Source organism: Pseudophryne corroboree, chromosome 1 (genome assembly GCF_028390025.1).
Source record: "Pseudophryne corroboree isolate aPseCor3 chromosome 1, aPseCor3.hap2, whole genome shotgun sequence".
Lineage (NCBI taxonomy): Eukaryota > Metazoa > Chordata > Amphibia > Anura > Myobatrachidae > Pseudophryne > Pseudophryne corroboree.
The window spans coordinates 982,368,415-982,390,684 of record NC_086444.1 but is presented as its reverse complement, the minus strand read 5'-3'; the positions used below and the strand labels follow the sequence as shown (position 1 = coordinate 982,390,684).

General features: G+C 46.7%; 1 protein-coding gene across 4 annotated transcripts in view; it reads right to left on the bottom strand.

The window, feature by feature from the left end:
* The window catches only part of GATB (glutamyl-tRNA amidotransferase subunit B), a 506,181-nt gene that overhangs the window by 5,463 nt on the left and 478,448 nt on the right, over positions 1-22,270 (bottom strand). For all 4 annotated transcript variants that reach the window (XM_063920556.1, XM_063920555.1, XM_063920557.1 and 1 more), the window contains one exon: positions 19,767-19,901. In XM_063920556.1, the coding sequence (XP_063776626.1) occupies positions 19,767-19,901 (135 nt within the window). The remainder of the gene's footprint in view (positions 1-19,766; positions 19,902-22,270) is intronic.

Genomic DNA, 22,270 nt, shown 5'->3' with positions numbered 1-22,270 from the left:
CGCCTTATCCACCCTAGGGGATATCTCCCAACGTGACCTATCCTCTGGCGAGAAAGGGTACGCCATCAGTAATTTTTTAGAAATTACCAGTTTCTTATCGGGGGAACCCACGATTCTTTACACACTTCATTCACTCATCTGATGGGGGAACAAAACACTGGCTGCTTTTTCTCCCCAAAAATAAAACCCCTTTTATGTGGTACTTGGGTTCATGTCAGAAATGTGTAACACATTATTCATTGCCGAGATCATGTAACGGATGTTCCTAGTGGATTGTGTATATATCTCAACCTCGTCGACACTGGAGTCAGACTCCGTGTCGACATCTGTGTCTGCCATCTGAGGTAACGGGCGTTTTTTGAGCCCCTGATGGCCTTTGAGATGCCTGGGCAGGCGCGGGCTGAGAAGCCAGCTGTCCCACAGCTGTTACGTCATCCAGCCTTTTATGTAAGGAGTTGACATTGTCGGTTAATACCTTCCACCTATCCATCCACTCTGGTGTCGGCCCCACAGGGGGCGACATCCCCTTTATCGGCCTCTGCTCCGCCTCCACGTAACCTTCCTCATCCAACATGTCGACACAGCCGTACCGACACACCGCACACACACAGGGAATGCTCTGACTGAGGACAGGACCCCACAAAGTCCTTTGGGGAGACAGAGAGTATGCCAGCACACACCAGAGCGCTATATAATGCAGGGATTAACACTATAACTGAGTGATTTTTTTCCCCCCAATAGCTGCTTGTATACATATATTGCTCCTAAATTTAGTGCCCCCCCTCTCTTTTTAACCCTTTGAGCCTGAAAACTACACGGGAGAGCCTGGGGAGCTGTCTTCCAGCTGCACTGTGAAGAAAAAATGGCGCCAGTGTGCTGAGGGAGATAGCCCCGCCCCTTTTTCGGCTGACTTTTCTCCCGCTTTTTTCATGGATTCTGGCAGGGGTAATTTATCACATATATAGCCCTGGGACTATATATTGTGATGATTTGCCAGCCAAGGTGTCTTATATTGCCCTCAGGGCGCCCCCCCCCCCCAGCGCCCTGCACCCATCAGTGACCGGAGTGTGAGGTGTGCATGAGGAGCAATGGCGCACAGCTGCAGTGCTGTGCGCTACCTTGTTGAAGACAGAAGTCTTCTGCCGCCGATTTTCCGGAACACTTCTTGCTTCTGGCTCTGTAAGGGGGCCGGCAGCGCGGCTCCGGGAACGAACACCAAGGTCGGGTCCTGCGGTCGATCCCTCTGGAGCTAATGGTGTCCAGTAGCCTAAGAAGCCCAAACTACCACCTGTTAGGTAGGTTCGCTTCTTCTCCTCTTAGTCCCTCGCTGCAGTGAGTCTGTTGCCAGCAGATCTCACTGTAAAATAAAAAACCTAAATATACTTTCTTTCTAGGAGCTCAGGAGAGCCCCTAGTGTGCATCCAGCTCAGCCGGGCACAAGATTCTAACTGAGGTCTGGAGGAGGGTCATAGTGGGAGGAGCCAGTGCACACCAGGTAGTCCTAAAGCTTTCTTTAGTTGTGCCCAGTCTCCTGCGGAGCCGCTATTCCCCATGGTCCTTACGGAGTCCCAGCATCCACTTAGGACGTCAGAGAAAGGAGATTTATGTTAGACTTACCATGGTTAAATCTCTTTCTGCGAGGTACATTGGTTCCACAGGGAAACATCAGGGTGTAGAGATGGATCTTGATCCAGGCACCAACAGGCTCAAGCTTTAGATTGTCCCAGGATGCATTGTGGCCTCCTCTATAACCAGTCCAATGCAGGAGCAAGTAAAAGAGAAGGTAGATGTTAGTCACATAGAACCACGTTCTCACGACAGGAGAAGGGACTAGCGGCTAATGCCATACAAACCCATAGAAGTTAGGTGTGTCAGGGTGGGCGCCCTGTGGAACAATGTACCTCGCAGAAAGAGATTTAACCATGGTAAGTCTACCATAAATCTCCTTTTCTGCAGCTGGATACATTGGTTTCCACAGGGAAACATCGGGGATGTCCTAAAGCAGTTCCTCATGGGAGGGGACACGACGTAGCGGGTATAAGTACCCGGCGTCCAAAGGAAGCATCCTGGGAGGCGGAAACATCTAAGGCATAGAACCTAATGAACGTGTCCACTGAGGACCACGTAGCCGCCTTGCACAATTGTTCAGCGGACGCGCCTCGGCAGGCCGCCCAAGAAGGTCCAACAGACCGAATAGAATGGGCTTTGATAGCAGCAGGAGCTGGGAGTCCAGCCTGCGCATAGGCTTGTGCAATCACCATTCTAATCCATCTGGCCAAGGATTGCTTATTCGCAGGCCAGCCATGTTTGTGAAAACCAAAACGTACTAAAAGGGTATCTGACCACCTGATAGAGGCAGTCCTCTCCACATAAATACGGAGAGCCCTTACCACATCCAAAGACTGCTCTTTGGAGGACAAATCATAAGAGATAAAGGCCGGAACCACAATCTCTTGGTTAAGGTGGAAAGATGATACCACCTTAGGCAAATAACCAGGGTGAGTTCTAAGAGCCGCTCGGTCACGGTGAAATATCAGAAAGGGTGGACGACAGGACAGAGCACCTAGGTCTGACACCCTCCTAGCAGAGGCAATAGCCAGTAGGAACAGGACCTTGCCCTTGAGCCATTTAAGGTCCACTGACTCAAGAGGTTCAAATGGAGACTCTTGCAGAGCATTCAGGACAACAGACAGACCCCATGGAGCCACAGGAGGGACATAGGGAGGCTGAATCCATAAAACACCCTGAGTGAAAGTATGAACGTCAGGAATAGATGCAATTTTTCTCTGAAACCAGACTGACAAGGCAGAGATATGAACCTTGAGGGAGGCCAGAAGAATGCCTAAATCCAGGCCTTGTTGCAGAAAAGCCAGAAGTCTGGAAGTACTGAATTTGTAAGCATCGTAATTCTTAGCAGCACACCAGGTGAAGTAAGAATTCCAGACCCTGTAATAAATCCGCGCAGATGTCTGTTTGCGGGCCTTCAGCATAGTTTGGATATGTTGTTTATGCCATAAGCTGTATCTGTGGGATACAATATGTGGGTCGGACAACACGTTTGTTACATACTAGATTCCTAGAACATAAGAATAATATCAAAAGAGGAACTAGTCAACATAGTTTAGTTAGACATATTCTAGATACCCATGATGGAGACGTTAAAAGTATAAGTATACAGGGTATAGAATATATTGAACCCACCGCTAGTGGAGGTGATAGATATAATCGCTTATGTACTTGGTACTCTTTTTCCAGATGGTCTAAATGACTGCATTGAGATGAATAACATCTGATCTAGGGGATCTAATAAATATGATAAATTGGTAGACATTGGTCGCTTTTAGAATAACAATTTTCCTTTGTTTATGTCTGGAGGCCATGGGATGAATATAAACCAATACATGGGTCTAAGGTTGCATGCATATGTGCATTGTGGGGTGCATTAATGTGGTGAACATCATATCGAGCAAGCAGTAAGCACGTACACACATGCGTATATAAATATTATGCATCATCATCTTCTTAAACATCTTAAACATTTTTTGTCTTTCTAGATATAAGTGCAGTGATAAGTTATCCCTGCACTTATATGCGTCCTGTTTGGATTGTAATTGACAAAGAAGATTTCTTGGGTAGTTTATCTAATGAATTTAAATTAAATTTTAGCTTCATATTTGTATTTCTAATAATGAAATAGTTTGAGAATTAATTAATGACAATATATAAATAATAATAATAAAACATTAAAATTGTGTCTGCAGTGGGACTTGAACCCAGGTCTGTGTGGTTGGGGGCTCAGGAGATTAGTGTGCTGAGCCACACGGCCTCATACTAACCAGAGGTCTGAATTTATATATTTCACCAATACATAAGAATTATATATGCTATTTATCTCTCCGTGCTGTCTGTCAGAATTAATTAATTATTCTAGACAGTTACATTTGTTTAGATAGAAAGTATTAGATTAGTGGTTTATTTAATAAATTTTATGTTTTTGTTATTTATTTGAAAGTATAATTATCATGATCTGTATATTGGATTATATGTATTAAGGTTCACACTAGGTACTAATTTATACAGGTGCTCCTAATAGAAAGAAAGTGCCAAGGAGGTATTTTCATTGGATAATGACTTCTTTAAATATTGGCTACTCCTGGAGCACAAGAATCTATTCTGATGAAACAGACTGCCCTTAAGTCGGAGAAACGCGTTAATTAGGGCTGGAGCTACAACTTTCACGGTCCTGACCGCCTCTGCACACCTGCTTTCAGGCTCACTGCCGAACATCTCTGCCACCTTGGAGCAGCGTATGCTCCCCCCCCCCCCGGGACCTGCCAACGTCCGCATATTGCCACACCTGAGACCTGCCATCGTCTCCACACCGCCGCTCCCGCACTGCTCGGTCTTCCTAGTGTTACAGAATACGGCTTCTGCATATCATCACAATTGCGGTGAGCTTCCAGTCGTGTGTGTGTGGGGGGGTTTAAAAGAGAAGCAGGACACAAACTAGGAGACTTCAAAGTTCTTCTCCTTGCAGGTGGCTTCAAAACTCTAAATATGCACTTCCCAGCATAGTATTTACAGAGTTATTTGCAATTCACGGTGCAATTGTTCCACAGTACAGAGCTTTAAGTGGGACATTCCTTTTATCTACTATCCATATCGTCTCTATAGGTATCAATTGGATATTTAATTTCTACAATACATGGGACATTATTGTTTATTAACAGTTATCAGCGATGGTCAGTTGATTCTATGCTCCATACATAGCAACTATGTTTTTTAATTGATTTTATATATTTTTAAATATTTTAATAAATTGTATCTATTTATTCAGCATCTTGCGCTCTCTTATATAGTTATAGGAGTATAATTATATTTACAAAATATAGTTTGGATAACCGCCTCAGAGAATCCTTTGGCCCTTAGGAGTGAAGCTTCTAAGAGCCATGCCGTCAAAGCCAGTTTGGCCAGGTCCGGGTAGACACAAGGGCCATGAACGAGGAGGTCTGGGCGTTGAAGTAGAAGAGGACACTATCGATAGACCCTGCAAATCTGAGAACCAATGCCATCTTGGCCACACTGTAGCGACTAGAAGTAGTATTCTTCCTTCTTGCTTGAACTTCCGTAGTACCCTGGGCAGGAGTGACACTGCAGGGAACACCAGCCGAAAGTTCCATGGAATTGCCAGTGCGTCCACGAACACCGCTTGAGGATCATTGGTTCTTTATCCAAAAACCGGAACTTTGTGATTGTGTCGAGACGCCATCAGGTCTACATCTGGTAGGCCACACTTGTCCATTAAGAGTTGAAAAACTTCCTGAAGACCTCACTCTCCAGCGTGCACGTCCTGACGACTGGGGAAATCCGCTTCCCAGTTGAAGACTACCGGAATAAACACTGCCGACATTGCTGGCAGATGGAGTTCCGCCCAATTAATGATTTCGAGTGCTGCCTTGATGGTTTATGTATGCTACCGTTGTGGCGTTGTCTGACCGTACTTGAACCGGCCTGTTCAGTATCAGAGGCAGGGTGAGAGAAAAAGCACTGAACACTGCCTGCAATTCCAGAATGTTTATCGGGAGGAGTGATTCCTCCATGGTCCACCGACCCTGGAAAGAGTGTTGCTCCAACACCACACCCCAACCCCTCAGACTGGCGTCCGTAGTCAGTAGGACCCAGTTGCTGATCCAGAAGGGACAGCCCCTGCTCAACTGCTGGTCCTGTAGCCACCAGGTCAGCGACAGACGAACTTCTGGAGTCAAGGAGATCATGTGAGACCTGATCCGATGAGGTAGGCCGTCCCATTTGGAAAGGATTAACCTCTGCAGAGGGCGGGAATGAAATAGAGCGTACTCTACCATGTCGAACGCCGACACCATGAGGCCTAGCACTTGCATCGCCGAGTGTATCGACACTCTTGGGTGAGAGAGGAAGTATCTGATCCTGTCCTGAAGTTTCTCTGGAGACAGAAAGAGCTGTTGACTGTGTGTGTCCAGCAGTGCCCCCTGGTGCAACATGCTCCAAGCAGGGACCAGCGAGGACTTCTTTCAGTTGATGAGCCACCCGTGGGCTTGTAGGAAGTTTACAATCAGTTGTAGATGACTGAGGAGGACATCGTGGGAGTTTGCCAGAATCAGCAAGTCGTCCAGATACGGCAGGATCCTGACTCCCTGGTGGCGGAGATGAGCAGTTATCATGGCCATCACCTTGGTGAAGATCTGAGGGGCCGTGGCCAGTCCAAACGGCAGAGCCTGGAACTGATAGTGAAGGTTGCCAATAGCAAACCGCAGATATTGACGATGCGACATGGCAATAGGTATATGCAGGTAAGCATCCTGTATATCCAGGGATACCATATAGTCTCCGGGTTCCATGGCCAGTACAATTGAGCGCATTGTTTCCATACGAAACTTGTACACTCTCACAAACTTGTTCAGTAATTTGAGGTTGAGTATAGGCCGGAAAGAGCCATTGGGTTTCGGGACTAGAAAAAGTGTTGAGTAGTATCCTCTGCCTCTCTGGGACAGAGGTACCTGCACCACCACTCCTGTATACAGGAGATATCGCACAACCAATTGTAGAGCTTGCACCTTCAACGGATCCGAAGGGATAACCGTAGTGCAGAACTGGCAAAGGGGACTTCTCTTGAAAGAGACTGCGTACCCGTGAGAGACAACTTCTCGCACCCACGCGTCTAAAGTGGTCTTCAACCAGACCTGGGTGAATCGCAGAAATCGGCCTCCCACCCCCTGGGGTCCCCCAGGGGGAGGCCCGCCCCGTCATGCAGCAGGCTTGTCGTGTTTAGAAGCAGGCTGACGGGCTGCCCGGGATTGATTTTGCCTTGGGCTTAGTGGTTTTGGGAGCACGAGATTGTCTCGGGTATGCCTGACCTTTTGTTTTCCCTTGAGGTCGAAAGGAGCGAAAAGTGGTACCTTTTGCCTTCTGTGCAGAAGGATTAGTATTTGGGAGAAAAGCAGTCTTAGCAGCCGCTAAGTCAGTCACACATTTATTGAGATCGTCCCCAAATAGGATGTCCCCCTTAAAAGCGAGTATCTCCAAAGTCTTTTTGGAGGCCAGGTCCACCTTCCATGACCTCAACCACAGAATGAGGCGAGCCAGGATGGACGTAGTCGATGACTTGGCCGCCAACACACACGTCTCAGAGGACGCCTCCTGAATGTAATAGGCAGCGGTGGTAATATGAGACAGGTATTGTCTGGCAGTGTCAGAGATATCCTGAGGCAGCTCTTCCTCTAATGCCTGAACCCAAGCTTCATTATCTTTTGCAGCCCAGGAGGCTGCTATAGTGGGTCTATGTACAGCGCTGTAAGGGAGTAAATAGACTTCAGGCATCCCTCCACACGCTTATCTGTCAGTTCCTTTAGTGAGGTGACAGTGGTGACAGGCAGAGTAGATGACACCACGAGACGGGTGACATGAGAATCCACCGGCGGTGAGTTTTCCCACTTGTTACATATTCTTGAAGGGAGAGGATAGCGAGCTACTGTACCATCCTTTTAGACAGGGAGAATTTCTTTCCTGGAGGAGACCAGTGTTCTTTACGTATATCTACTAAATGGTCAGAATGCGGTAATAAAGTTTTAGTTACCTTCTGACGTTTAAAATTATCAGGTTTCTTATACACCGTAGTGGAATCCTCATCATCATCAGTGATCTGTAGGATCTGCTTAATAGCAACCACTAAGTCAGGGACATCAACCTGAGTAGTAGATCCCTCATCAGAAGCAACTGTGTCAATGTCTGACGGGGCAGTATACGCACCATCCTCATCAGAAGAATTAGTGGATTGTGAGGAAGAAGTAGCCCGCTTAGATGACCCCGTGATATTAGAGTGACTTGGGGCAGTTTTATGTATAACCAAGGATTGATTCAATTGCTGCAACTGGGTAGACAAATTATCCGCCCAAGGCGGATTTACCATAGGGACAATATGTGGCTGCAATGGCACAGGAGGTCCCTTAGGGGGCGTAAGGTGTGTCACAAGCATATTTAACATAGATGAGAACGCCACCCAAGGTGGCTCCTGATTGGTTACAGGAGCTGCGGACTGACCATGAGATATATGGCACATAGTACACAGGCCGTCATACAAAACTTCTCCCTCAGGCAAAATCCTTGTCACATGCTGTGCATGATACAGGAGTGTCCACTGATTTTCCGCCCTTTGTGTTAGACATTTTTAGTGAATGCAACCGCAGAGCTTATGAGTACTATACAGCCAGACAGAGTACACTACTTGCGAATAAATCCCCTAGTATGTGACAGCGCGCACAGTACACAACACCAGCAAATAATTCCGGTACAAAGTGACTGCGTACACAGTACACAACACCAGCGAATAAATCGGGCAGTATGTGACCGAGTACACAGTAGAATACACTTAACGGTAAATACTGTGACGCACTATATTTAGACCCAAACGCACCTAGTCCCTTAGGGTACAGAATACAGTGATAGCTAAAGCTGGGATACACTGAAAGTGAAATCCACACAGCAGATACAGGCACACACAGTCACAGTGACAATGCAGATAATTATTTTAGTCCGACAATAAAACTGCACTGGACTAGTAAATGTATATATATATATATATAAAAAACAATGCACAGACTGAGACCGGTTGTATGTATCAGAATACTTGTACAATATATTCTGGCACAGGTACACTTGTTCTTAACTAACGCTGTTTTAATATTGACATGTGTGTGTAAAATTACGGCGCTGATATACAGGCGGATTTAAAGAGGAGACCTTGCCCTACAGTCCCGGAGACCAGTCGCAGCTATTCTCAGAAGATGGCGCCCAGCGTCTCAGTCAGGGAGTGAGGGAGAGTGTGAGGCAGCTCCAGGGCAGGAACACCAGCAGTAGTACCACCTGGTACTACGGAGTCTTAATAAAGTGGGCATTAGTACACCCGACCTGTACTCCTATGCCCTGATGGATATAGTGGGATCCCTGCTTGGTTAAGGTGTCCACGCCAGTGTCACAGTCCGTCTCATTAGACTGCAATCGGAACGCGATTTAATGGCAGGTGAGACCCTCTTACCTCCTTCCTTCTGTAGCAGCCACGCGAACCAGGACAGCAACTGCGTCCGTGTGCCTAAGCCGGAGCGTCTCCGCCGCAAGTACCCAGGAACAGAGCCAGCGGGAGCATGCGACACCGCTGGGGAGGTGACGGAGCCGCAGCACAGAATGTCACCCTGACATGTAAGTGCTGTAGCTCTTGAAGTCTTCTAAAAGCTTTTTCAGGGCTGCCTAGTGCAGCCCCCCTGTTAAATGACCTGCTCATGCAGGCACCAACTCAAAACTGAGCTCACAGTGCATGGAGGTGGGGTTATAGAGGAGGCCCCAATGCATCCTGGGACAGTCTAAAACTTTAGCCTGTTGGTGCCTGGATCAAGATCCATCTCTGCATCCCGATGTTTCCCTGTGTCAACCAATGTACCCCGCTGCAGAAAAAATAAAATACATTGAGATAAACACTTCCACTGTTGACTGTGGGGGTCTTTAGGCCTGATTCAGGGATGGACGTGGATCGCTCAGCAGCTTTCCCGTGACATGTATGCTTCAGGAGGGGTCTTGTGTAAGTAGACGCCTCCTGCACGCTTCTGTGATCTGCTGCTGCGTGCACTGGATCACACTGCGTGGGCATCAGTCTTCTGAGTGGCCCTCCGGTTCCTCAACACGCCGGTGTTTTCACGCTGCCAGGGATACGAAGACAATGGCCTAGGCACGCCTCAAAAAAGGGGCTGACAAACCCACCGTTTCTGAGTACCATCTCCATTGCAGCCGCTTTCCCGACTGCAAATAGTCACAGCCTATTAATTAGGCAGCGACTTAGGGGGACTGCGTTCGGCAACGCCGAACTCGATTTGCACATGCACAGAACAGGTCCTGCGCATACCCAATCTTTGGTGCAAGAGATCTGTCTGAAATGAGACAAATCTCTACTGACAGACAACTGTGAATAGCCCACATTTCTACCTATACGCCCCCTGTAACGTTACCCTACAAGTGAATGGCCAACTACACCCTCTCAGCTGCAAATGGAGATGCGTACGGCTATATATTGTTTGTACTTGCTCAAGATTGCTTATGTTAGACTAGAGAGCATGTACAGTGCTACAAGTCGCCAGATCCATATACAGAAAGGACTTGCATGCAATGCTGAATCAGCACCCATATGTGCAGGCTTTTTAGAGGATGGAGGGCTGACAATGCAGTCAAATGCTGAAGGCAAAGGGTGGTCACACCAAATATGGATTGGATTTAGATTTCTCTTCTGTTCAGTCACTCTGCATTTTCTTAATTGATAAAAATAAGCTATTAACACTTCCATTTTTAAAAGTATTTTTAGCATTTTTTCTAAACCTTCCTAAAACTCTTGCACAGTACTGTATATTGAGTAGGTTACTGTAAATGTTAGGTAGAACTGAAAGAGACAAGAGCAAAGCAAGTAAAAAAAATAATAGGATTTTAATTACCTACCGGTAAATCCTTTTCTCGTAGTCCGTAGAGGATGCTGGGGTCCACATTAGTACCATGGGGGTATAGACGGGTCCACTAGAAGCAACTGGCACTTTAAGAGTTTGAGAGTGTGGGCTGGCTCCTCCCTCTATGCCCCACCTACCAGACTCAGTCTAGGAAACTGTGCCCGAGGAGACTGACATCTTCGAGAGAAGGATTACACACAGATAGTGGCAAGATTCACACCAGCTCACACAACAAGGCAAACCAAGCTAACTAGCTTGAAACTCAGCAACAGCTGAAACATTACTAAACCAAGTAAGAAGTCAGTACGTAACTAAGAACAAAGACGCACTGAACCAGATAACCACTGCAGGATAACGAAGTGCTGGGCGGGCGCCCAGCATCCTCTACGGACTACGAGAAAAGGATTTACTGACAGGTAATTAAAATTCTATTTTTTCTTACGTCCTAGAAGATGCTGGGGTCCACATTAGTACCACGGGGATGTACCAAAGCTCCCAGAATGGGAGGGAGAGCGCAGAGGCTCCTGCAGAATTGATTGACCAAACTTTAGGTCCTCAGAGGCCAAAGTATCGAACTTGTAGAACTTAACAAACGTGTTCGACCCTGACCAAGTAGCCGCTCGGCAAAGCTGTAAAGCCGAAACACCCTGGGCAGCCGCCCAGGAAGAACCCACCTTACGAGTAGAGTGGGCCTTAACAGATTTTGGACACGGCAATCCTGCCGTAGAATACACATGCTGGATAGTGAACCTGATCCAGCGAGAGATCGTCTGCTTAGAAGCAGGACACCCAATTTTCTTGGGATCATACAGGACAAATAGAGAGTCCGATTTCCTTTGACGAGCAGTCCTCTTCACATAGATTTTCAGAGCCCTTACAACATCCAAGGACTTTGATGAAATTGAGGAGTAAGTAGCAACTGGCACCACAATAGGTTGGTTAATATGAAAAGCCGACACAACCTTCGGAAGGAACTGCTGACGTGCCCGGAGCTCAGATTTATCTTCATGGAAGATCAAGTAGGGGCTATTACAGGACAAAGCCCCAACTCCGACACACATCTAGCAGACGCTAAGGCCAACAACGTGACAGACTTCCACGTGAGAAACTTGACCTCAACCTCCTGTAGAGGCTTGAACCAATCCGATTAGAGGAACTGCAACACCACGTTAAGATCCCAGGATGCCGTAGGTGGCACAGAAGGAGGCTGGATGTGCAGAACCCCTTTCATGAAAGTCTGAACCTCAGGGAGGGAAGACCGTTGTTTCTGGAAGAAAATGGATAGGGCCAAAATCTGGACCTTTACGGATCCCAACCTCAGGCCCATATCCACACCTGCTTGCAGGAAGAGGAGAAACCGTCCCAGCTGAAACTCCACCGTAGGAAACTTCTTGGATTCACACCAAGAGACATACTTTTTCCAAATGCGATGGTAATGTTTAGACGTTACTCCTTTCCTAGCCCGTATCAGGGTAGGAATAACCTTGTTCAGAATGCCCTTCCGAGCTAATATCTGGCGTTCAACTTCCATGCTGTCAAACGTAGCCGTGGTAAGTCTTGATAAGCGAACGGTCCCTGTTGCAGTAGGTCCCCCCGAAGAGGAAGAGGCCTCGGATATTCCAGCAGAAGACCCAGAAGATCTGCGTACCAAGATCTTCTTGGCCAGTCCGGAACAATGAGGATTGCCTGAACTCTTGTTCTCCTTATGAGCTTTAGAACTCTTGGAATGAGTGGAAGTGGAGGAAACACGTACACCGACTGGAACACCCACGGAGACACCAGGGCGTCCACAGCCACGGCTTGTCGGTCCCTAGACCTGGAACAATACCTCCGAAGCTTCTTGTTGAGATGGGAGGCCATCATGTCTATTTGAGGTAGACCCCAAAGATCTGTCACCTCCGTGAACACCTCCGGATGGAGGCCCCACTCTCCTGGATAGAGATTGTGTCTGCTGATGAAGTCCGCTTCCCAGTTGTCTACTCCCGGAATGAAGATTGCAGACAGCGCCAAAGTGTGTTTTTTTGCCCTGAGGATGATTCTTGTTACCTCTGACACTGCAGCTCTGCTCTTCGTTCCGCCCTGTCGGTTTATTTAGGCCATCGTTGTTACATTGTCCGACTGCACTTGAATGGCTCGATCTCGCAGAAGATGGGCCGCTTGGAGAAGACCATTGTAGATGGCTCTTAGTTCCAGAATGTTTATTGAAAAACTGGATTCCAGGCTTGACCACCTTCCTTGGAAGGTTTCCCCGAGTGACTGCGCACCAGCCCCGGAGACCTGCATCCGTGGTTAGAAGGATCCAGTCCTGAATCCCGAACCTGCGGCTCTCCAGAAGGTGAGGTATTTGCAGCCACCAGAGGAGTGAAATCCTGGCTTTCGGCGACAGACGTATTCTCTGGTGCATGTGTAGATGAGATCTCGACCACTTGTCCAGGAGATCCAGTTGGAAGGACCGAGCATGAAACCTTCCATACTGTAGAGCCTCGTAAGAGGCAACCATCTTCCCCAGAAGGCGAATGCACTGATGAACCAATACACGGGCTGGCTTCAGTGTCCCGGACCAGTGTTTGAATCACCAATGCTTTCTCCTCTGGCAGAAACACCCTCTGTACTTCCGTGTCGAGGAACATTCCCAGAAAAGACAAACTCCTTGTCGGCTCCAAATGTGATTTTAGAAGGTTCAGGATCCAACCGTGTTCCCTGAGCAGATGAGTCGTGAGAACAATGGACTGCAACCACATCTCCCTGGACGACGCCTTTATCAGCAGATCGTCCAGATATGGTATTATGTTCACCCCGTCTGCGGAGGAGAACCATCATCTCTGCCATCACCTTGGTGAACACCCTCGGTGCTGTGGAGAGGCCGAATGGCAGCGCCTGAAATTGATAATGACTTTCTGAGATAAGCCTGGTGCACCAGCCAAATCGGAATGTGGAGGTACACATCCTTGATATCCAGGGATACCAGAAACTCTCCCTCCTCCAGACCTGAGAGACTCCATTTTGAATTTGAACACCTTCAGGTAAGGGTTTAGCGATTTCAAGTTCAAAATTGGTCTGACCGAACCATCCGGTGTCGGTACCACGAAAAGGTTTGAATAATAACCCTTGTTTTGCATATGAGGTAGAACTGGAATAATGACCTGTGACTTTTCCAATTTTAGGATGGCTTCCTGTAGGATAGCCCTGTTTGTCAGCAAGGCTGGCAAGCCTGATTTGAAGAATCGGTGAGGCAGAAGTTATTGAAACTCCAGTCTGTACCCCTGGGACACAATATCCTGTACCCAGGGATCCAGGCCGGACGACACCCAGACGTGTCTGAAACGTCTGAGTCTCGCACCCACCAACCCGTCCTCCAGGGTGTGCGGTCCACCATCATGCTGAGGATTTTGAGGAACCAGAAGCAGGTTTCTGGTCCTGGGAGACTGCGGGAGCAGGCTTTTTGGATTTTGCACGACCACCTCTAAAGAAGTGTTAGGAGGCATGGACTTTTTTGCCCTAGCGGTCTGAAAGGACTGCGATGCAGCTGAAGAAAATTGTTTCTGCGTAGGAGGCGTAGCACAGGGAAGGAAAGGTGACGTACCCGCGTTTGCCGTGGAAATCCACGCATACAATGCTTTTCCAAATAGAGCCTGACCTGTGTAGGTTAGGTTCTCCGCACTACTCCTGGATTCCGCGTCTGCAGACCATTGGCGTAGCCAGAGTCCCCTGCGAGCTGATATCGACATAGAAGATATCCACGCAGTCAGCGTACCCAGGTCCTTCATGGATTCCACCATGAACCCCGCAGAATCCTGCATGTTATGTAGAAACAATTCAATGTCACTTCTATCCATTGTATCCAAATCCTCTAGTAATGTGCCTGACCACTTTACTATGGCTTTAGAAATCCATGGACAGGCAATAGTGGGCCTTAACGCCACTCCTGAAGCAGTGTAAATGGATTTGAGTGTAGTGTCAATATTACGATCAGCCCGTTCTTTTAACACGGTAGATCCAGGGACATGTAAAACCACCTTTTTAGACAGTATGGAGACAGATGCGTCAACAATGGGTGGGTTTTCCCATTTTTTCCTATCCTCCTCAGGGAAGGGAAAAGCAACCAGAACCCTTTTTGGGTTCTGGAATTTTTTCTCAGGGTTTTTCCAGGAATTTTCAAAATATAGCGTTTAATTCTTTAGACGCGGGGGGTATATTTACTAGGATTCGTAATTGTCGGGATTTGGTGGGAGATTAAACACGAATGACATCGGTAGTGTGAATTTGCAACTTTTTGTTTTTTTCGTCTCATTTACTATGCTGTCGCATTCTGCATTTTCGTATTATCCGATGTCGATGTAATTCATAATGTCAGGCAGTGTTTTACGGGAGTGATTAGTAAAACACTGCCTGACAAAACACAATGAATCCCGGCCGGATCTGTGAGATCCGTGCAGGGCTTCATTGTGTATATTATGAGAAGTGCAGAAAGTGTTAAAAAATAAATTGTGTGAGATCCACCCTCCTAAGCATAACGAGCCTCGGACTCTTTGAGACGGTCCTGGTTGTAAAAATACAGGGGAAAAATTGACTAGGGTTACCCCATATTTAAACAACAAGCACTTGGCTCTGCGCCTGGTCCTGGTGCAAAAAAATACGGGGGACAAAAAACGTAGGGGTCCCCCGTCACTCTTGTGGGTGGCCTCACTTAACTTTGCGGTCTACTGCAGACCGCAAAGTTCCCGTCATTGGATATAATGTAGCTGCGCTACGCTACATTGTATCCACAGTGCTCCGCTTGACTGACAGTGCAGGTACGCACAGACAATCAGGAGAGTGCAATGATGTGGCGCTCCCTGATTGGCTGAAGGGACCCTCTTTGACAGGAGTCACGGGGAGTCATGACATTCGGGGAAAGGGGATCCACGTGTAAACATGGATCCCCTTTCAGTTCGTGGGTCGGGTGAGCGGTTTGTTTTTTTGCCAAGTCCCTGGATTATAACTTTTAAGGAGGACCGATCTACACCGGATTCTTTGTAAGTATAAGTTTATTTATTATTATTATTATTATTATTACATTTTATTTATAAGGCGCCACATGTGTTTCGCAGCGCCGTACAAAGGACAGTACAGGGGACAAAACATTGCATTACAGTAAATAAATAACAGAAATAGAGTACAGGTAACAGAGCACCACACATTCTCAAGACATAGTACAGCTAAGATGTAAGTATTGAGGGAGTGATCATCGTACTACTAGAGGCTGGTGGTCATAGATGGAGATGAGCCTTTACTAGCAGGATAAAAATGGTCGTTGAGTAGGGGAGAGCTGTGAGTGAAATGTGTTGAGACGAGGGCTTAGATAACAAGAGGAAAGAGGGCCCTGCTCTGAAGAGCTAACAATCTATTGGGGAGGGGCGACAGACAGATGACAAGAGGTGCAGGCAAGCGGGAGGTAGCCTGATGGCAGTATGCAAGCAAAGCTGAGATGTTCACGGCATGAGGCAGGGGGTGGAGGCGCGGCTTCAGCTCTGGGTTATACATTAGAAGGGTACGCTTTGATGAATAGGTGGGTTTTTAGAGCCCGTTTGAAGCTTTGCAAGGTTGGGGAGAGTCTAATGGAGCGGGGGAGTGCGTTCCACTGAAGGGGTGCAGCACGTGCAAAATCCTGAACTCGTGCATGGGAAGCAGTGACCAGGGCGGTGGAGAGGCGACGGTCATTAGTCGACCGTAGGGGGCGGGAGGGAGTATGAAGGGAAAGGAGGTTGGAGATGTAGGGAGCAGTGGAATTAGAGATGGCCTTGTATGTGAGGGTGAGGAGTTTGAAGAGGATTCTGTAGGGGAATGGGAGCCAGTGTAGATTTTGTTGAAGGGGAGTGGCAGATGTGGTGCGGCGGGAGAGGAAGCGGAGTTCAGGACAGATTGGAGGGGAGCAAGATGGGAGCAAGCGAGGCCAGTGAGGAGGACATTGCAGTAATCAAGTCGTGAGATGACCAGTGAGTGGATGATGAGTTTAGTTGCACTCTGGGAGAGTTTACAGGTACCCCTGGATTCTACTGGATAAGGGGACCGAGTGCTTCGGGTCAACATAGGTAAGTATGTGTGTATGTATGTACATTAAACTTGTACTGTCACGGTGTCTGTGTTATGTTTTTATTTGGGTATTTTTTTGTAGTAGAACTACAGGTACCAGCGGGCACATTTTTCCCCGCATGCTGCTACTTGTGGTTCTCCAAGTACCAGCTTCCAAAAAACAATATTTTTTTTTACACAAATGGCTATCAGCCTCCCATCCACTGCCCACGGATGGGGTGGGACAGCCTTGGGCTTCACCCCTGGTCCTTGGGTGGCTGTATTTTTACAACCAGGACCGGCTCAAAGAGCCCGAGGCTGTTTATGCTTAGGAGGGGGGACCCCACGCAAATTTTTTTTAGGATTTTTAACTCTTTCACACCCCTTCCCACAGATAAACATGCACGGATCTCACTGATCCGTGCATGCCTATCAGAATACGGTAAAAAAAAACAGGTCTTTTTGAAAACTGCTTTTTTTACGATTTGTACTTCTTTCTGCCAGTGATTGTGAATACGAATTTTTAGTAAATTACTGAGTTGTATAAAATAACAGGCGTGTTTGACCGATGGTGTATTCATTCATATTTTTTTTCTCTGCCTTTAAAAAAAATATGAATGCCCTCATCACTGCCGAGATTTGAGTTTAGTAAATCCCTGAGTTGACACTTTGAACAAAAAACACAAAATCGGCCAAAATCGAGAGCTTAGTAAATATACCCCAGGGAAGGTTAGCGAGGCTTTCTTATTGTCAGTGAAGTAAGCCTCCTCAACCTGCTCAGGTGGCGTGTCAGTAATGTTTAACACATCTCTAGTGGCCTCAATCATGAGCTGCACCCCCTTTGCAAGGGATGCCGCCCCCCTCAGCACATCCCCATCACCTTCTGCAGCATCAGAGTCGGTATCCAAGTCATCTTGCATAATTTGGGCAAGTGCACGTTTCTGTGGGAACATGCTAGGGGATTTTGCAGGAATAGGAACAGAACCTGACCAAACTGCCATAGATTTCTTTAACACCTGAGTTTCAGTCTCAGTATTTGCTACCCTAGTAAAGATCTGAGAGATCATTCCTTTAATAGAGGTTAACCACTCAGGCTCAATAATAGGGATCTGAGACAAGGCATTACATTCCTGTGTACATGGAATGGATTCCTCCTGAGAGGAAACATCCTATGCAGCATATGACACAGAGTCCCTAGACAAGGCTATGGGAGATAACAAACACCCACACCCACGCCCACACGCACAGGGAAATGTCAGATACAGTTTCCCCCCAAGTATGCCACAGAGAGACACATAGATTGAAGCCAACCCACACACAGCACTTTCTGAGGTAGAAATAATACAACTACCAGCGCTACCTGTGTACCTTAATAGACTACACAGTATTAACCCCCCCCCCCTTTACAACCTCCTGGTACCGCACAGGATAGCTGGAGTTGCTTGGAGGGACTGCGTCTCTGTGTAGGAACTGCAGGCAGGAAAATGGCACTGAACGCTGCTGGGTCTGCTCTGAGGAAAAGCTCCTCCCCCTGAACATGGCGCTGCTTCCCGCTCTTCACATTCTTTATACTGGCCTGAGGATTATTGCTGGCAGCGTTACTGAGGTCCCTGACAGCTGTGTGACCAGTGTAGTGTATAGGCGCTAGCTCAGGGCGCCCCCTCACAGCGCCGCACTATGTACCACTGGGCCTCAAGAGCGCAGTTAGTACTGCACTCCCACCCTGTTGCCGCCATCTTCACACCGGCTCCCCGCTTGCCATGGGGACCGGTGACTCACTCGCCACCTAATCTTCTGGCTCTGTAAGGGGGTGGCGGCATGCTGCGGGAGTGAGCGGTCGCCTGGGGCGGCTAACGATCATCACCCTCAGGAGCTCAGTGTCCTGTCAGCGGAGATAGTGGCTCGGACCCCTCAGGGTTGGACACTACTCCCCCCCTTAGTCCCACGAAGCAGGGAGGCTGTTGCCAGCAGCCTCCCTGTGCCTAACTAACTTTTAGAAAAAATAAAACTAAAGAAGCTGTAGGAGCTCCCCTAGCTGTGACCGGCTCCTCCGGGCACATTTTCTAAACTGAGTCTGGTAGGAGGGGCATAGAGGGAGGAGCCAGCCCACACTCTCAAACTCTTAAAGTGCCAGTGGCTCCTAGTGGACCCTTCTATACTCCATGGCACTAATGTGGACCCCAGCATCCTCTAGGACGTAAGAGAAATTAAGGATTATGGATATATAATAACAATACTTTTTTTCTGAAAAGTGCATGCTACCCGCATTGCTTTGTGAATAAGACGCACAAGCAGCTTATGCTGATTAAAATAACTATATTCTGTGTGCGTCTGCAACTGTAGCTGCATATGAAATGGTATGTTAGAGTATTTAGACGGCAAATACTGTAGCGTACCATTTCATACTTATTCATCATGAAATACCATCAGCAGGACAGCGACCCCAACATACAGCCAATATCATTAAGAACGATCTTCAGCGTCAATAAGAACCAGGAATCCTGGAAATTATGATATGGCCCCCACATAGCCCTGATTTCAATTTTATTGAGTCTGTCTGGGATTAAATGAAGAGACAGAAGGATTTGAGCAAGCCTGCATCCACAGAAGATCTGTGTTTAGTTCTCCAAGATGTTTGGAACAACCCCCCTACCGTGTTCCTTAAAAAACGGTGTGCAAGTGTACCTAGATGGATTGATGTGGTTTTCAAGGAAAAGGGTGGTCACACCAAACAATTCATACATTGATTTAGATTTCTCTTCTATTCGTTAACTTTGCATTTTGCTAATTGATAAAAACACTATTAACACTTCTGTATTTGAAAGCATTCTTACTATGTAGCAATTTTTCCACACCTGCCTAAAGCTTTTGCACAGTACTGTACAACAAAAGAAAAGGATATAGTATGCCACAATCCTGGAAATTGTTGCAAAAAAGCATCTGTGCAAAAGTATCACTTCTAAAAGTGGATTAGGGTGCACATCCGAATGTGCATGGCAGACCAACAGGTGTACACAGTGCAGGAAATATGCTGTACCTCCACTTTGTAATTGAACCACATTGAGTAAACAGGATTCATTTTTGGAGAACACAATTTGCATACTAAATCAAGAAATATGTATAGTCATTTATAAAGTAAACTGTATTAGTCATGAGATGACAACCAATTGCTAGATAGATATATAGAAAGTACAATACCTCTTCTTTGTGCCCATCAACAATTTTCTGGCAGACGTCTTCTAGTTGTCCCCGATCACAGAGCTGTCCTAGGTTCTTCTCCTGAACTATCTGCGCCGGGGTCTTTTTGCCTTCCTTACAGAGCTCCTGGAACACCTACAGTACAAATGATTCTGTAATCCCAGGTTGGGCTTTCTATGATTGATGCAAATTTGATTAACTGAGATCACAGATTTTTCACTTTGCAGAATTTCTAATGTGTGCTCTAACAATTGCCCTTATACTAATGAGACTACTGAAGTAGCTTGATAACATAATTAAGTTTTAGATTCCATGAAAAAAAAAAAATCTTAATTGCTTTTTAGCAATAAGATACAGGCCAACATGACTTAGTAGTAAACGTTATCTCTTCTGCTACAGTGGAAAATAGACCCAAAATGTGATTTTGAAGTTGTTCTATGATGCCCATTTTTCCCAACACTAAGAAAATTTTGGGGAAGTTCTGTAAAGCTGGAATTTCTAAGTGTTTTATAAGAAAACTGGACTAGAACTTGGGAAGCAATATGTTTTAATGATCTACCTTAAGACAATACAGGTGTTTGGAATTTCCCATACTAGTGATTTATTTATATTAAGCACATAACATGCAATAGCATACAGAGGAGCTAGCTCATGTATAAGCAATTGAGCTACCAGTACATCATTCAATAGTATTTCTATGCACAGAAAGAAACCAGACATGTACTGTACAACAGGTGGATTATGCCTTTTACAAAACAAAAAACAAACAGAAAATTATGCTTCAACTTATACCTATATACAAGAAAATAAAGGAATAACACTCACAATCGTTACATATATGCTGTTAGGAATGACATATCAGAAAAAAAATGACACAGGGCACTCCTGACAAAGGGGTCTATTCAGACCCGGATGCAGCCGCGCATCTGTAAGCAGCAGCTGCATCCAGAGGGTATGCGGCGCACGTGCACCAGCTGCAGTGCGCAACCCTTCACTATGCAGGTGCATCCTGGAAGGATGCGAGCACATAGTGTGACAGTGGCGTGCGTTTGGACAGTGGCATTGCGGGAGCGTTTTGGGGGTGGCTGCATGAATCACACTCAGCCGCTCCGAGAAAATAAAAAATGGCACCGGATCACCTGCCAGCGCAACCAGGGGTCAATCTTTAATTGATGCATTCGCAATTAAATTACGAACGCATCGTGGGGCGGTGCCACACACATGCTGGGTAGCCTTGCCCTGTGCTGGGCGGCCCCCAGCATGTGAGTAGATGGGACACAGATCTTGCTGCGGGAAGAAAGATCTGCGTCCATCTCTGAATAACCCCCAAAGTCACAGAGGCTAAACAGATGGTTGGCCTCCCACATTCCACCTTGGTATGGAGATTATGGGATAGATGCATCTGCTATTTCATACGGCCATGTCTGCTGCCACAGCTGTCATCATTAAAATTAGGACTTCCACCAGTCACATGCCGGGTGTAAAGGATATCCCATCTCTCTCTAAAAATATGAATTTTTGTTTGTGTGGGCAAACACCCAAGTTTAAACATGTATTCTTTTACCATAATAAGCATGCTGGAGAACTACAGGAAAGCTCCCCTCCATCACTAACTGGTATACAGTTGGGTTACTCTACAAAGTTTTAGAATGGACTTAACCTACAGAAGCCCTGGATACACACTGAGACACACTATCTAGGTATTCCAACAACAAGTCTCCCGCGGGGTTCTCCGCCATACAATTTCCTCTACATTACATTGCTAGAAGACCTGTAGACAAGTGCGGTGAATAGCAACACAAATATCCCAACCCACATAAACTCAGTCTAAACCACGTCCCAGGCACTGGTTCACATTCATGCCTCAAACAGAACCATGATGTCAACTGGCCATTACTTTGTGTTCTAGAGGTGAACTGTCCCTCACAGATCATAAAATATGACCAAACTAGACAATTGAGCCTGATGCAGAGTTTAATGCATTTGGATCTCTATCATGTGTGTAAAAAAGACACTCATAGCTTAAGATACGTGCTGCTCGCCACAGTATGTTAAAGTCATCTGATTGACTAATGTATTACTGTATGCCTTAAGGTGGCTACCGATGATTGTCATTTTAATATGCATATTTAAAATGTACTGTATGTGCACCCCCCGCCCCCACCAAAAACAAAAAATCTGTGCACCAACAACTAGAACAATTATATGGATAATTAATAAAAATAAGAATTTACTTACCGATAATTCTATTTCTCGGAGTCCGTAGTGGATGCTGGGGTTCCTGAAAGGACCATGGGGAATAGCGGCTCCGCAGGAGACAGGGCACAAAAAAGTAAAGCTTTACTAGGTCAGGTGGTGTGCACTGGCTCCTCCCCCTATGACCCTCCTCCAGACTCCAGTTAGGTACTGTGCCCGGACGAGCATACACAATAAGGGAGGCATTTTGAATCCCGGGTAAGACTCATACCAGCCACACCAATCACACCGTACAACTTGTGATCTAA